At 53.5% G+C, this 16,398-nt stretch overlaps 1 protein-coding gene and 1 long non-coding RNA gene across 5 annotated transcripts; one reads left to right on the top strand and one right to left on the bottom strand.

The window, feature by feature from the left end:
* Positions 1-1,987: 1,987 nt before the first annotated feature.
* Positions 1,988-10,316, bottom strand: LOC101969893 (uncharacterized). 4 transcript variants are annotated; one of them, XM_040290695.2, is made up of 6 exons: positions 9,968-10,316; positions 7,668-7,837; positions 6,868-6,961; positions 6,234-6,360; positions 5,154-5,211; positions 1,988-4,300 (listed from the first exon to the last, which is right to left on the bottom strand). In XM_040290695.2, the coding sequence occupies exons 4-6, from the start codon at positions 6,265-6,267 to the stop codon at positions 3,364-3,366; spliced, it is 1,029 nt and encodes a 342-aa protein (XP_040146629.1). In that variant the 5' UTR covers positions 6,268-6,360; positions 6,868-6,961; positions 7,668-7,837; positions 9,968-10,316; the 3' UTR covers positions 1,988-3,363. The 4 variants fall into 4 exon arrangements, with proteins under 4 accessions (XP_040146629.1, XP_040146630.1, XP_040146628.1 ...); XM_040290696.2 differs by lacking the exon at positions 6,868-6,961; XM_040290694.2 differs by lacking the exon at positions 7,668-7,837.
* Positions 10,317-10,367: 51 nt separating this feature from the next.
* On the top strand, positions 10,368-16,358 carry LOC144371165 (uncharacterized). The gene is made up of 2 exons (XR_013431300.1): positions 10,368-10,509; positions 15,052-16,358. It is a non-coding gene; the product is annotated as an uncharacterized LOC144371165 (long non-coding RNA).
* Positions 16,359-16,398: the final 40 nt, after the last annotated feature.

The raw sequence follows: 16,398 nt of genomic DNA, 5'->3' as shown, positions 1-16,398 counted from the left end.
ATATGGGGTACTGACAGCATGGGGTATTGGCAGTATGGGGTATTGACAGCATGGGGTCTTTTTCTCCCGTGTAGTGAGGTTTTTAGAGCATTGGACATGAGTTTGCATGGAGTGACCCCATATTTGCCACAGTTACTGATTTCTGGTGATGCTCCTGGGTGTTCTGTGGGTAGACTGATGACTACAGCTCCTGAGAGTCACATGCATTCCTGTTGAGAGCCACAGCCGAAGGGGCCCCAGCAAACTTCCAGCTGCCAGCTGATGATTGGCTCATAGCAGCCCCAGCAAACTTCTAGCTGCCAGCTGATTGGCTCCTCTGTGGTGATGCTCATTGGGCTGTTTCCCTGCCCTTTCAGACCACGGAGCTGCTCATTGGGGGACTTCTTTGGCTCCGCCCACGCGACCCAGCCAATGGGCCTCAAGAGCAGGAGGAGTGTGGGAGGTGGAGAGGCTGGTGGGAAGCCGTGGTGGCAGTTGGGCTGAGAGTTTCCCTGAGGAGCTGTGTGGTGTGGTGTGTGTGGTTCTAAAACTAAAGTTCTTTTCTTTTGACAAGTGGCTCTCGAATTGTGCCCAGCCAGACTGCGGCATTTGGTGGCCCGTACGGGGAGCGACTGAGGGTAAGTGATAAGGAAAACTGCTCGCCCCTGGGGGCAGGGCGAGAGGATGGGGAGCCATTTTAAGATTCTTTTGTTTTGTTTCCCTTTTGTTTTAAGTTGCCTGTCCCTGGAGATGAGTGAGACAGAAGAAAAACCGCTCACATCTGAGGAAAAACTATTTGCGTCTGAGGAACATAGGGAGAAAGGCTGTAATGATTTTTTGTTGTTCCATTTTTATTTCACTCTGTCTCGGTTTGGTTTGGCGTCATCTTGTTGGGTTGTATTATAGTAGAAATACGGGATCAGAAATTAGTAAAAAACAAACTGAAAGAGTGTTAAGTAAATTGTTAGAGGAAGGAGGCATCTCAGTAAATCAAGAGCAGTCAGGGCATACGTTGATACAATGCAAAAATGTAGCCCATGGCTTTTTAAGGAGGAGTTGTTAGATATATCACAGTGGAACCAAGATGTTGAGAGCCACAGCCGAAGGGGCCCCAGCAAACTTCCAGCTGTGAGCCAATCATCAGATAACGGTCCTGGTTATACTTCTACCTCTTTTAAACAATTTTGCTCATCATTTGGCATTACTCATATAACAGGAATCCCATACAATCCACAGGGACAAGGCATAGTTGAAAGAGCTCATCAAACTATCAAAATGTACTTATTAAAGAACTCATACAGACCTAGGTTAATGTTTTGCTGATCAGTTCTATTTTTTGACTATAGCGTTTTGTTTTTTTTTTTTTAAAGAGAGAGTGAGAGAGAGGGGGACAGAGAGAGAGAATTTTAACATTTATTTATTTTTTCTTAGTTCTCGGGGGACACAACATCTTTGTTGGTATGTGGTGCTGCTGAGGATCGAACCTGGGCCGCATGCATGCTAGGCGAGCGCGCTACCGCTTGAGCCACATCCCCAGCCCTGACTATAGCGTTTTTAAACACTGCAATGGAGATTTCACCTGTAGAAAGTTACAAGGCCTTTACTATTATGTTATGTCTTGTATGTATTATATTTTACTTGTGTTTTATGTTGTGTGTTTGAATGTACGTATGTCCATATATCATAAATGATGAGCGCTCATGAAAAAATGGATCCAAATATATATTTTTTTTGCGTGATTTAAATGGTTTAATTTAAATTGGGTAAACAGCTGTTGAGGATTGTTTTAATATGTGAACAAAAAAGGAGGTTAACAGATCTGTTTACTTTCACCTTTCCTTTTCATTATATTTAATAATTCTCTTCAAGACAATGTAAATTGTTAAGAAAATCGTTTTCTTTTAGTACCTTCTGAAATGTTACATAATTTTTTCTTTAGCCATTATTGCCAGAATTCCTATCTTTTTTTTTTTTTTTTAAAAGAGAGAGAGAGAGAGGGGGACAGAGAGAGAATTTTAACATTTATTTATTTTTTCTTAGTTCTCGGCGGACACAACATCTTTGTTGGTATGTGCTGCTGAGGATCGAACCCGGGTCGCACGCATGCCAGGCGAGCGCGCTACCGCTTGAGCCACATCCCAGCCCCAGAATTCCTATCTTCATCCCTGTGCCGGTAAAGACAAAGATAAAACTAATCTACAGCTTCTGCAATAGCCATCACTGAACTGCTTGCAGAACTTGCCTGGACTATGTGTCACTTTGTGTGCATTGTGAACGCACCTGTATGCATTGTGAACTATCTGTTGGTGCAGCGACTTGTGGTAGTGTTGGGGTATTTTTGCTGATGATGTCCTCTGTGGTACAATTTTTCCAAAAGGAGCCGTCAATTGGCTTGGTGTATCTTCCTCCCTTCTGCTTGTCATGGTGGTTCAGCTAAAATTTGGGGGCCAACAGAGGTGAGGCAAAGAACCTCACCCCCCCCCCTGCTGGTACAAAGACCTCTCCACAGGTGTGGCTGTATACTGGACCGGTAGTCAGTGACGGGTAAGATCCAATTGCAAACTATTAAAGATCCAATTGCAACTATTAAAATGCAATGGTACCAACCTAAGACAGGAGGCTGACGCCCTGAGGTCAGCTCATCCGAAGACGGGTAAGGATCATATGTAGTATTGGACAACCGAAGGCAGGCACGGTCCCTAAGCCACATGCTTGTTGTTTAAACAGAGAGGGGGAGATGTTGAGAGCCACAGCCAAAGGGGCCCCAGCAAACTTCCAGCTGCCAACTGATTGGCTCCTCTGCGGTGATGCTCATTGGGCTGTTTCCCCGCCCTTTCAGACCTTGGAGCTGCTCATTGGGGGACTTTTTGGCTCCGCCCACACGACCCAGCCAATGGGCCTCAAGAGCAGGAGGAGTGTGGGAGGTGGAGAGGCTGGTGGGAAGCCGTGGTGGCAGTTGGGCTCTGAGGGTTTTCCCTGAGGAGCTGTGTGGTGTGGTGTGTGTGGTTCTAAAAATAAAGTTCGTGTCTTTTGACAAGTGGCTCCTGCACTGTGCCCAGGCAGACTGCGGCACATTCCCAGGCCTCTGCCCAGGGCGCCTCTTGGCAGGGTTTCCCAGGAGCCACCTGCAGCGTCCTTCCCACGCTCTGCTCTCCCGGGTGGGCTCCCCCCCAGGGTCCCACGTTGCTCACGTTCATGGGGCTTCTCTCCAGCGTGAGGTCCCGGTGAGCTTGTCACGACCTGGGATTGGGGGCACCTTCACTCGTCTCCCACATTGGTCCGTCGCTCTTCGGTGGAGTCCTCAGTGTCCTGGAAGGGGAGGCCACCGAGGCTTTTCCACACTGACCCTGGGAAGGGCCCCGCCATGTGGGCCCTCGGGTCCCCTCATGGGCCTGGGGGGGCCGAGGGCTGGCCCTCGGCGTCGTGCATGGCCCCGTGCGCGCGCAGGGTCTCGGGCAGGCTGAAGGTCTTCCCGCAGCGCGCGCACTCGTAGGGCTCCTTGCGGGCGTGGGTCATCTCGTGGCGCTGCAGAGACTGCGGGTACTTGAAGGGCCTCCGGCACTGCCTGCAGGCGTAGGGCTTGGCCCCGGAGTGCGTCCGCAGGTGGTTCTGGAAGGCCGACGGGTAGGCCAGGACCTTCCCGCACTCGCCGCACGCGAACTCCCTCCGAGCCGCGGCCGCGCCCTCGGTGCGCTGACCCTCGGTGCGCTGGCCCCCGGCGCGCTGGCCCCCGGCGCGCTGGCCCTCGCGGGTGTCCTGGGCTCCGTGGTGTGTCTTCCTGTGTCGCGTGAGGGACCTGGAGTGCTGGAAGCTCCTGCCGCACTGCTTGCACGCGTAGGGCTTCCTCCCAGGGACGGTCCCCGTGGGTCTCCGGGAGGCGCCGACAGAGTCCTTCCCACGGTCCTCACTCCTGCCCGGCCCCTCGGCCGCGTGGTCCCCCCTCGCGAGGCCCGAGGGACTGCACACCCCAGGGGGCGCTGTCGCCCACGCCTGGCCCGCGTCGCTTCCGCCTTCAGTGCGCGTCCAGAGCTGTCCCGTGAGGGTGGACAGAGGAAAGGTCCCCCCGCACGGTCCCTCCCCGCTGGCTTTCTCTCCGTGGCTGCCCGGCAGCCAGGGGCAGGTGCAGGCCGGTCCGCACCCCCGACGCCCACAGGGCGACCCGGTGGGCCTCTCGGGACAGGAGAGACGCACGAAGGCTACAGCACACCCGGGGCGCCCGCACGTCCTCAGGTCAGGAGCACCTCGCACACAGTGGCCGGGACGTGGGCCGGGGCTGAGGGGAGCCTCGCCGCCTCCACAGAGGCTGTCCTCCACACGGCCTCTGCCAAAAAAACGGAAAGTCTCATAGCACGATGACAATGACGTTAACAGGGAAGTAGAAGTCTGCCTTTGCCTTCAGCACCATGGAGTTTCTATTCTGAACTGTCTAAACCGGGGAGAGACAGGCTCTGACACTGTCTGTAGAGCAGCGCCACCCTCACATGGCACCAGTGTGCAGTGTGTGACAGTGACACACCGTTCCCCACACACCATCATTCAGGAGGGGCACTGATGTGTGCATGGTACTGATATCTGCACGTGGCTGGGCTCTAGGTCCTCCAGGGCTGGCCTAGTACAGGGGGACACTGGGTTGGACCCTCAGGACCACAGAAAAATGGATAAATAAATAAAACGAAGGCACTGTGTCCATTTACAACTAAAAAGATCTTTTAAATATATATGCAATGTATACGCGCACAAAATAGGCTTCCCTCTAACAGTTTATGAATTGTTTCATTTAGTATTTAAATAAAATTCCTACAAATCAACAATTTAGAACCGTGAGGTCCCCAAACATGAGTAACTCTGTTTTAATGCTGGGACTCCATCTTAACCCAAACTGAAACTTGAACTGCCAAGGAAAGGAGGATCACAATGCCCGTCCACCCCCCCAGGCCCCTGGACACAGAGCTCTGCTGTTCCCCAGCCACCCGCCCCTAGGTCCACCTGGCCCGCTGCCGCCATTCTGTCAGTACCCTTCCCGGGACAGACTGTCCGTGTGGAAGCTGTGTGTCCAGCTTCCCTGGCAGGACTGCACAGGTCTACGAGCTCCACCTTAATAATGGTTTTCCCTAAAAAAAAGTCACGACCTACGGGTCCCCAGGGACACCCTTTCTCTTAGGAGTGCGACTCACCTCAGGTGTGCCCCTTGGGTCTCAGGCTCATCTTCCATGGGACAGTCTCCAGAGTTTTCTAAAATGTGGGCATAGGAATTAATTCTTGTGAACTTTGCCATTTTATGCTCCTCAGATACATCCCTACACATAATCTGCTGAGAAACTGATGTCCTGGCTTTAAATGGAGCCTCATAACTGAAACAGAAAAAAGCAGACACACTGGTGTGTGTGTGTATGTTATGTGTTTGTGTTATGTGCGTATGTCTATGTGTGTGTGTATGTGCATGTCTATGTGTGTATGTGCATGTCTATGTGTGTATGCATGTGTGTATGTGTATGTATGTGTATGTGTCTGTATGAGTATGTGTGTGTGTGTGTGTGTGTGTATGCGTGTGTGTGTGTATGCGTGTGTGTGTGTGAGAGAGAGAGAGGGAGAGGGGAGAGACTTGGAACTTAACCCAGGCCCTCTACCACTGAGCTACACTCCAGCTGCCTTCCCCACCTTTAAACTTCTGAGGTAGGGGCTGGGCAGTGGCTCAGGGGCAGAGCGCTCGCCTGGCACGCGTGAGGCGCTGGGTTCGATTCTCAGCACCACATACAAATAAATACAATAAAGGTCCATCAACAACTAAAAAATACATTGAACAATTTTGAGGTGGCGCTCCACTAAGTTGCCAGGGCTGGCCTTGAATTTGTGCTCCTCTGCTCAGCCGCCTGAGTGCCACCGTGCCCAGCTAAAACGGGAGAAAGTCCCTCTGGGCAAAGGAAGAGGCCCAGGCAGCCGCAGTCTCAGGAGGGTCAGTGCAGCCAAGAGACCAAATGGCCTCTAGTCCACTCAACAGTGAATCATCACAAGATTTCAAACAAGAGGCCCAAAGCCACCTGCAAAACTACACTCCCACCAACGACACCGAAGAAGCTTCATCTTTAATCAAGGCACAAGTAAAATCTGTTTAATTTGTGCATTTTAATTGTCACAGAAAAACTCTGAGGCTCAGCTCTGGGCCCGCCGACCCGTCTGAGATCCCAGCGTGTCCCCAGTAAGGTGCAGCCTCTGGAACACAGGCGCAGACAAGCACCTGGGGAGGGGCTCCTCACCTACTGAGGCCAGGTTCTGCCAGGTCTCCAGCATCACCTCTCGGTGCAGGTCCCTCTGAGCCGAACTCAGCAGTGCCCACTCCTCCACGGTGAAGTTCACAGCCACGTCCTCAAAGGTCACAGAGCCCTGAAAGAGCCAGAGTGGTCAGGAGGCTGTGAGTCCAAAAGCACTGCCCAGCAGGACCCGGCGCCCAGGAGGTGGGAACAGATTCTCTGGTTTCCAGCGTCCACCCCGCGGTGCTGTAAAAGGCCAGGTCCCCGAGTGCCCCTTTCTCTCCCCCAGATCTAGCCAAGGGAAGGGGTGACGAGAGCTGGCTGGACTGTCTCCCGTCACCTGGAGAGCCCTGCCTTCTCCCGTTGCTGGGAACACAGGCTGCCTGCTGCCCAGCGGTCCCGGGCGAGCAAGCCCAGCTCCGGCCCCTCCTGACCTGACCCGCCCAGCCCTCCCCACAGCCCCGGGCAGAGGGGCGTCCACCCAAGCCGCTGCCCTTGGCAAAGCAGCAGGAAGGACAAGGAAGCTCCTCCAGCAGAAGCCCGGGGGACTGTGTGGAGACGTTCCTGACTGCTCTGCTGCCACAGGGCTTCCTGTGAGCGCCCGTCCACCCTCAGCACTGGACCCGGGAGAAGCCCCTACATAGCCGGCACCACTGGACCCCGGGAGCGTTTCTCAGCAGGCCTCATGTTTCACACCCCTCTCTGCCGTCTCCTCCGGCTCTTGGCACAGGGGGCTGCGGGCAAATAAAATAAAAGCGGATGGACCTTTACTTTATTTGCTTTCTTATATTTATTTTATATTTCTATGCACTGCTGGGAATCCAACCCAGTGCCTCACGGGTAGGAGGCAAGCGCTCTACCTCTGAGCTACGACTCTGCCCCAGGAGAACAAGAATCTCAGTAAACATGATTAAGTGTGCGCACTCTGAGTCACTGCCCACACGCTGCTGACCGTTTTTAGAGTGGCTGGGAAAGTAGCTCAGTGGTAGAAGCTTGCAGACCACTCTCAAGGCCTCAGGTTCAAACCCCAGTACTGCAAAAAATAATTTTTTTGAGAAGATAACAGACTATAAAAACTAATTTTAATTTCAATTTTAAAATAATAATTTGAAATAATTTCAAGTTCCAAAGTATATCTAGTAAATGACATGAAATAACCACCAAATGGGAAGATCATGAAACATGAAGCTCATTAAATGTTGCTGAACGCCACCGAAGCAGACCCAGGAGAGAGCCCTCGATCCGAGAGCAGCCCTAGGTGGCCACACCGAGCACCTGCACACACGGAGCGCCTGAATGGACGTCAGTCGGCCCAGGCGTGTTTCTGATTTTATGGAAAACTCCTGAGTGTTGGGGTGAAGGACACATGCCAAGGACAGCCACATTGTCTACAGGACTGAGGAGGGAGGGTCCCTGAAACACAGCGAGGCCTTCACTCACGATGGTGGCCAGGAGGGGGTGACGACACAGAAGGACACATGAAGACCACAGAGAGCAATGGAAGGTTCCGAGTCAGCACCAGCTGCCCGTGGCAGTGGGCATGGTGGACGCTGTGACACACAGGGCCAGGGCCGCGGTCATCTGGGATCAGCAATGTCTTCACCATCTCCCTGAATGACAAACAAGGCCCTGGGATCTTGCAGCCCGGTGTCCTGATGGCCTCTGAGCACAGGGTGTTAGGCACATGAGGAGACCACCCAGCTTCGCCCCCACGAAGAGCCCCGCCATCAGCATGGAGTCGAGGGACAGAAGGAAAACCTCCAACTGAAGAAGAGCCTCACTGCACCCGCCAACCCATAGGAAGCCGGGAGACACCAGGGAGCAGAGGCCCTGGGCGTGAGCACACTGGGCCGGTCACCCGACAACCGAGGACTGCTGCCGCGGATGCCAGTGCCCAGACTCAAGGGCAACCCGAAACACCCCTCAGCAGGCACAGGAGACCTGCTGCACCTGCCAGTGACCACCAGGAGACCCTGCTTTATACACTACATGGACAAAAATGAGTGCGAACCCCAAGTGTTGGTGATCAAATGGAAGAAATAAAAGCGTGATGGTGGGGGTCAACTCCTACACTGTTAGCAAATTTCTAGGATATTAAACTTATCCAATTTACAACCCCATATTTTTTCCTCCAAAATTTAGAAACTGAAGATGCATTTTGCACATGGAGACCAAAAACAAAGATTGATGTAGGAAAGACGAGGCCAGACACCCAGAGAAGTTGCAGGAAGCAGGTTTATTGAAGCTCTAGTGGTACAGAGAGGAAAACTGCAAAATTCTTTTGACATTTATACTCAGTGAGTGGTTACACAAGTTATTTTTTTTAAACAGAGAGAGAATCTTTTTTTCTTTTTTTTGTAGATGGACACAATACAATGCCTTTTTTTTTTTTATGTAGTGCTGAGAATCGAACCTGGGTCCCGAGTGCCAGGTGAGCACTCTACCGCTGAGCCACCATCCCAGCCCTACATAAATCATTATTTTGGGACTGGGGGTTGAACTCAGGGGCACTCCACCACTGAGCCACATCCCCAGCCCTATTTTTTTTTTTTTTTTTTTAATTTAGACACAGGGTCTCACTGAGTTGCTTAGCACCTGGCTTTTGCTGAGGCTGGCTTTAAACTTGTGATTCTCCTGCCTCAGCCTCCTTCTTGCTCCATATTCTTAGGAGGGACACAAGGGAGTTTTTACCAAGAAAAACAGAAATAGTAAATTTTGCTCAGCAACCGTAAACGTGAAACAACAAGCCCATAAGCTCTAGAATCAGTGAGGTAACAGGATGACCCAGAGCCTCCGCAAACCTGTGAAAGAGGCCAGTGTGTCTGCGTGGGGAGGGCAGGGTTAGTAAGTATTTTTTTAACTGAACGTTCAAACCAAGTTTTAGGAACAACCTCGGAACAAACCACTTGCAAACTTACAGGCCCCAGGAGCCTCCTCCAAAGCTCGGTGGCTCCTGTGAGGAGAAACTGCTGCGGCTGCACCAGGCTGGAGGCCAGCCCAGCTCCCCTCATGCACCTGGGCTCAGCTGGAGGCAGCCTCACCTCCCTGCCCCACACCCTACTCCTGTTTCACATCACCACCGACAACCTGGGTGACAAGAGACCCGCCCCAGGGGCTGAACACTACAGCAGAACTACCATTTCCAAGGCCCAGGTAGAGAAGGAAACGCTAAGGCACGTTTTGTGTCGTTCAGTACCTGGACACTGCTGGTCTCTAGGGGAAAACAGGCCTCAGCTAACTGCTCTTCTGTTTGTGGGCAGCGAGGTCCCATTTTACAGGACACAGTCACCTGATGCCCCACTGGAGGAAACGCCACCTCGTGGGAAGGGGGCTGTGTGGGTGTCTTTGTTTTTTGGATAGTTTTTTGGCCGAAGGTGGACACAGTACCTTTACTCCTCCCACGTGCGAGGCCAGCGCTCGGCCACTGAGCCCCGCCCCGCCCCAGAGTACTGTCCTGGGGACCACAACCTCTCCACCTGCGCCACCGTGGGGGGACCCTGGGAAGCCTTTCCGCGGCTGCGGGCTCGGACCGCCCAGCACCACCAGGCGGCGCCAGGGGCAGCCGGACCGAGGCTCCGCGTCCTGGGCCCCTGCGAGACACCCGGAGACGCGGGTCCACGCGGGCTGAGATCTGAGGCCCCCAAACCCAGCGCAGGGGACGGTGCCCAGGGCCTCCCAGCCCGCCGGAGGCCCCGCGCCGACCGTCCCCACGCGCCCAGGCTGCGGCCGCCTGCACTCACCATCCTGAGCTCCTCCGCGGCCACGCGACGCTGCAGCCGAGCGGGGAAGCCTCCCGGGGACGCCGGGTCCGCGCTCTCGGTGCCCTGACTCTGATTGGACCGCGGGTCTCACGCCGGGCTCTATGATTGGCGGACCCCCAGTTCCCGACCCCAGCTTTCTGATTGGACAATAACGCAGGGCTCCCGCCTCCCGAGAGGCTTTCGATTGGACAGTGGTCGGACTCCGTCGCGCCGAGTAAACAGTTCCGGGTCTCGGCCCTGGCTCCCTAGGTCGGACCTGGGCCCCCATCCCAAAAGGAGCACGCTGAGCGGACGCCGCGCTGCGGGCAGAGGCCGTGCCATCCTGGGGCCGGCGGATACGCTCGCAGGAGGGCCTCGCGGGCGGGCCGGGCGCCTTCCCGCCTCCTGGCGCTCAGAGGCTGAGGAACTGTCCAATCCGGAACGAGAGGGGCGTGCCCAGAGAACCAGCCGGAGCGCTGCAGGGAACTCTAACCAATCCCGGGCGCCCGAGGCGGGGTCCTTGGGAATCTGCCCAATCGGAGGTGAGACGTCGGAAGCGCGGCCCAATTAGGGGCGGGGGCGCGGCTGAGCGGCCCTGAGGCCGCAGGTGCGGGTCCGCGGTGACCTGCGCTGACCTGCACTGGCTGCGGGGCCCAGGAGGGCGGAGGACGCCCGAGCTTGGGCAGGGACCCGGGGCGGCTCGGCCCCCGGAGCAGCTCCTCCTGCGCCGGGCGCGGACGCAGGTGTCCAGGGCCCCTGCCAGCGCGGCCGAACGGGTCCCTCGACTCCCGCGGCACCACCGGCCGTTCCCGCCGCCTCGCTGCCCGTAGAGCCGCGGCAGTGCCCACCTGGACACGGAGCGGCGGGGTAGACGCTGAGACCCAGGCCTCCATCCGCTGCTGCCCCGCACGGTCCTCGGTCCAGCCCGACCTCCTGCCTCACGGCTGCCCAGGTGGCCGGGCCCCGCTCCACCGCGCTGGGCGACCGCCTGCTGCGCACCCCGGACTGCGCGGTGGGGTGCCCCGGGCGCCCTGCTGGGGCAATGCCCGTGGACGCGGGATGTCGACCCCCATTCCCCGCCCAGAGACGTGGGGGTCAGCTCCCTGCGACCTACAGGTGCTGAGGTAGTGGGCAGTGGTGCGTGTCCGTGGGGCGGCGTGGCCGGCCTCGACCTCCGTCATTCAGCGCTGTTCCCTGGGTTTGGGCCTGAAAAGATTTGTTCCCTTATTGGACCCTCAGTTTTTCAGTAAATATAAAAAACTATAGAGTTTGAAATAAAAATATGTCCAAAGGGGTGAATTTCAGGTTTAAAAAAAAATTAATGTTTCAGCCCTCCCTTGGTTAAGTGTTCTCCCCCTTCTTCCCCATTACCACCTGTCCCTCGTGCGGAGTGGGATGTTTGTAAAGTGTATTTTTGTTGACTATTATAAAACAGTGTTCAACAACCCTGAAGATGACAGGCAAGTCATATGAAAATATTTTGGACTTTTCTATGTGAAACAACATCTGTGCAAGAATATGTGATATACGCACAGTTCCATCATGAGGGAAAGGCCAGGCTTGATGCAGAGCAGGCTTTCACCCTGGCACCCCCCCGTGAAATGAACCGGGTGTGGGGTTCCTGCACTCTGCAGATAATGAACTATGTGACATCTATGTGTACACACACACAGCCTATGATTCCTGTCACACATAGTCATATATAGAATTCATATATCCGGGCTGGGATCGTGGCTCAGCGGTGGAGCGATCACCTCATACAGGGCGGGCCCGGGTTTGGTCCTCAGCACCACATAAAAATAAAGGCATTGTGTGTGTCCATCTCTACCTAAAACATAAGTAAATAAATATTTTTTAAAATTAAAATCAAGGTTGGGGATGTGGCTCAAGCGGTAGCGCACTCGCCTGGCATGCGTGCGGCCCAGGTTCGATCCTCAGCACCACATACCAACAAAGATGTTGTGTCTGCCGAGAATTAACTAACTAACTAAATAAATAAATCCCCCCCCCTCTCTCCCCACCTCTCCTCTCTCTAAAAAAAAAAAAATTAAAATCAAATTCATATATCAAAAATAATGCGTATTTAGTTATATAATTGTAGGTGGTTTTGCACACTTGTGTGCATTGTTCTGTCTCTACATGTGGTAAAAGCAAAAACAATCCAGGTACCAAGGTGGAGTATTTCCTCAAATGGTTGTTTTCACGTTCTCCTTCAGGTGGCCCCGCAACTGGGAATCGGCTTGCAGTCATGTACTACATAGGGGTATGTCCTCCTGTGTCCCCCCGCCTCCCAGTTTCCACGGTGCCTATGTTTGATCTGCGTCTTTATTGCTTTCCAACTGAGTGTTAGATCCCCGCAGTGCAGAACCCTTCTGTTCTTCAGGGTGCTCGCCCTCCTGACTGTTCACTAGACTTGTGTGATGGTAACCTGAACACGGGAGTCCAGGAGGCCAGGGGCCGTGTGACGGAGCTAGTCTTGAGTGGAGAGGAGGCTCTGCTGGAAGAGGACGCTCCTCCGCCTCTCCACAGTGTTGGGCAGATCTCGCCAGCGCCCCCCCCCCCCCCCCGGGAGTCCCAGTGCTGTGGACAGCAGAGGTGTGTGGTGTGTGTGAAGGAAGGTGGGGCCGTGAGTGCAGGCTTTGTAGTCACTGACCCCAGACCTTCTGAGTGGATGGTGTCCCTGTCCCTGCATTCCCTCGAAGGCAAGCTGGCTCAGTAACATGGGCTCTTCCGCGTCATAGGCATGTTGGAGCCGAAGTCTCTGCAGCTCTTACGAACACTCACACTGTGGGTGCTCGGTCGACGGCCCACCTAACAATCAGTGTGGGAGAGAGGGTTACAGCATCTGATGGTCTAAAACCAGGAGTCTTGGAGTTTCCAGGGCCACGCCTGGTGTCAAGAGCCACTGGGAGGGTTCGTGGGACACTGTGAGGGTCTTAGGGTGTGACTACTGACTTCAATCCCCAGTATCCTCCCCCCCCCCCCCGCCCCGAATTACACTTCAGCCCCTTGTGGTGGTGCAGGCCTGTCATCCCAGGGGTTTGGGAGGCTGAGGCAGGAGGAGTGAAGTTCAAAGCTGGCCTCAGCAACCTAATGAGACCCTCTCTCCGAATCAAATATGAAAAGGGCTGGGGATGTGTCTCAGTGGTAAAGTGCCCCTGGGTCCAGTCCTCACTACCTCCCCGTGTGTGGCTCATGCCAGTTACTCCCTGGGAGCTCCCGGCTCACCACCTGCAGCTCTTGCTGCTAGCGGATATGGGTAGACGGGACGCCACTCAGAGAAAGAGTTGTGGGCAGGAGCTGCGTAGCTGACCACGCTCCTCTCCAACCGTGGGCACTCTGGTTTCTCCTGGGGAATCTTCTTGGATGATGGCCAGGTTGCACGCGACTAAGACACTCAGGGTCACTCCAGGGGACTAGGCTGCATGCAATAACCACCAAGAGACAGAGAGACCTTTTTCTTTAGGGGTCCGCAGAAAGAGGGAGAGAGAGAGAGAGAGAGAGAGCCCCCCCTTGCGTGGCTGACCCCTTTTATTGAGGAGAAGCTATTCAAATGAAGCCAGGGGTCAGGTTTCAGGGGGCTGAGTCTGGCTTCATGATGTCCACTGTCAGCAGATTGACTGACATCTAGGAAGGCCATACCCAAGGGCAGAGCAAGAGAAGGGGACACACAAAGAGCGTTTCCATGGAACATTCTATGCCAAACAGGGCAAGGGGTAACATCACAAAGGAACAGGTGGGCGTAGGTCCACCCATGGGGGTGTGGGAAGGCACACCCAGGCACGAAGACTCAGTCGCTCTAGGCAGCCAGATCACAGAGTGACATGCCACACCCATCAGAAGAGGAGATGACGCGGTCATGTGCTAGTGGGCTCCCACAGGTGACGTGCAGGAGCAGCAGAATGACAAGGCAAATATACAGTGAAATTTAAAATTCTTCCAAAAGGTGACTCATGACCACACTGTGGTCCGAATCCGGCTCCTTGACAAGAATGTTCAGTCTCACAATCGAGAGGACATCCTCAAGCCATCCTTCCTGTGTTATTGGTTCATGGTCACGTACACCACGGTGGGGACTGTGGCACATGTCTGTACAGGTGCAGAGTGTGACCTACAGTCTGCCCAGGACCCTTCCCCGGGTCTTCCTTTCCTCTTTCCCCCGGGTCCCTCTACGCCACTGGGCTCCCTTCAGTTTGGGTGAGATCCTCCCTTATCTTCCCCTTTTTCCTCCCTGCACCCACAGGACAGGAAGCACAGGAGCGCCTTCCGAGTCTGATTCCTTAACCTGCTGTTCTCAAGTTCCATGCATTTTCCTGCAAATGACATGATTTCATCTTCTTTATGGCTCAATAAAAGTCCACTGTGTGTACCCCATCGCTTCTCTACCCACCCATCCCTAGGTGGATACCAGGCTGGTCCATAGTCTGAAAGCCTTAAGGTTCCTAATGTTTGTAAAAATGAGGCTGAACATGCTTATATCTTCATTCTTATAAAAGATAATTACTATCAACTCAATGAAGGGAGTTCCCACTGTTTACTAACACCCTTGGCCAGTCTGGAAACAGTGCTGAAGACGTATTTTGCAGCATAAATATAAATGAATTAATGACGGTAGTCTCATTCACTGCGGCCCGTATCCTTCATTCTGCGGTGGTTTATGTTTACTTCCTTCTGTCTTGATACAGCACATAAAGCTTACATTTGCTTTATTAGGATTATTTTATATCTTTCACTAGCTTTACTTAGCACCACACTAAATTAATAAGGCTTTTTAAAGTTACTATTATGAATGAATAAGGACGAATTTGGCAAAATTGTAACAATAAATTTACTAAAATTTACTAAACTTGAATGCAGAGGTAAATTCACAGAGTTACAAACTGATCTGGCAATTTATGGTTTTAATACTTTAATACATCCTTTCAGTCCATGGAAAACGATGGCGCTTGTTAGTACAAACTCATTCCTGCTTCTCAGAAGTTCTTCTGACTCACGTGGTGCACTGTGTGGCTACTTGTCACGAGGCAGGTGATGTGAACTCAGTTGAGACCAGTCTTCAGGTTTTCAATCTCCATCTTTTCCAGCCCGTGTCTGAAGCCCAAGCCTCTCTCCTGGTGGTGGTCAGGCCAGCCGCGGCTCATCAGCCACGTGACCGTGAGGCGCCTGGGTGTGCCCTATGGCTGGAACTTTTTGGATAGAGGAACTCAATAAATCGCCAGACACTTCTGTCCACCAGCCTCTGTGCCCGAGGACTCTGCCCAGCGTAGGCCAGTGTAGGTGTTCTGGGCACGTTTAGGGTGCTCTAGGCCAGGCGGTGGCGTCGGGTGGCTAGGAGGGTCGAGTGCACTTTCAACTGACAGTATTTTCAGCACATGGGTCTATCAGGATGTAACATCATGAATTCACAGACATCTACGTACAACTTGTGTGAAAATATAATGGGGTGTTTCTCAGAAACTATTTTTGTTTCAGTTACACATAAACAGTAACGGGACACGTATTGAGGGATTGTACTCAGCCCCCCGTCTGTCCCTGGTGACATCTCATAGATGAACCTGGTCAGGGCAGCCTCTCGACACTGCAGTAGGAAACAGTCCAGGTGTTTTTATGGCTGTTATTGACCCTGTCACCGCAGAATCAGGGACACAGAGGCGTGAGAAGTTTCAAGAGAACGAGGCGTCCATCATACCAATTAGACTACATACTTCACAAACGGGGACAGAAAGAACCTGGTAGGCCGCGTAGACCTTGTAGGGACACCCATCTGGATGTCTCACCTGGAGGTGCATCCATGAAGGGAAAGCCTTCCCTGGGGACCTGTGGCAGCCACGACCTCTAACAGAATGGAGGACAAGCAGCTGATACGCATTTTAAAGATGCTTTTGATTGATGGCGCTAAACTCAGGAAAATAAGCCAGACCCTGGGGTCCCTGCGCACGTATTGCCACGTGGTGGTGACCTGACCAACTGAATAAGGGCCTCTTCCAAAGCTCCTGCAAATTGGGCTAACAGAATTCCAGACAGGGCATCCTGGGAGATGTAGTCCTGGCCTGCCCACGTGACCGTGACGCTAGCCACCTCTGTCTCCAGATGGCTGCTCCTCTCAGGCTTCTCTTCCTGATTCAGACCCATGGTCCAGTCCCCAGCGGGACGAAGAGCCCAGGGCATCCTGTGAAAACAGCACTTCACCCCGACCGCTCTCAGGGTCTCTGCCTGCTGCAAGTCTCTGCCGACGAGTCAACCAACTGATAAGTGGCCGCAGAGCTCTACAAATAGAACCGCAGTCCTCTGGCCAAAGGTGTTTTTTCTGATAATACATACCTTATGTAAGTAAAAAAGTATTAACACCAAAATTGTTAGTTTTCTCAATGAAATAAAAAGGTAGGAAACATGGGTATGTGATGCTCCGCGCGGAACACAGGGACAGTGAG

The sequence above is a fragment of the Ictidomys tridecemlineatus genome, chromosome 2, assembly GCF_052094955.1.
Source record: "Ictidomys tridecemlineatus isolate mIctTri1 chromosome 2, mIctTri1.hap1, whole genome shotgun sequence".
NCBI lineage: Eukaryota > Metazoa > Chordata > Mammalia > Rodentia > Sciuridae > Ictidomys > Ictidomys tridecemlineatus.
Note: the sequence above shows the minus strand (reverse complement) of the source record. Positions and strands in the feature narration are given on the sequence as shown.

Excerpts from the sequence above, each read along its gene's own strand:
- LOC101969893 (XM_021730861.3), bottom strand. Across the intron at positions 5,212-6,233 it reads GCAGAACCTGGCCTCAGTAG|AAAACTCTGGAGACTGTCCC; the intron begins GTGAGGAGCCCC and ends CCCACATTTTAG. Across the intron at positions 4,301-5,153 it reads ACCCAAGGGGCACACCTGAG|AGGCCGTGTGGAGGACAGCC; the intron begins GTGAGTCGCACT and ends TTTTTTTGGCAG.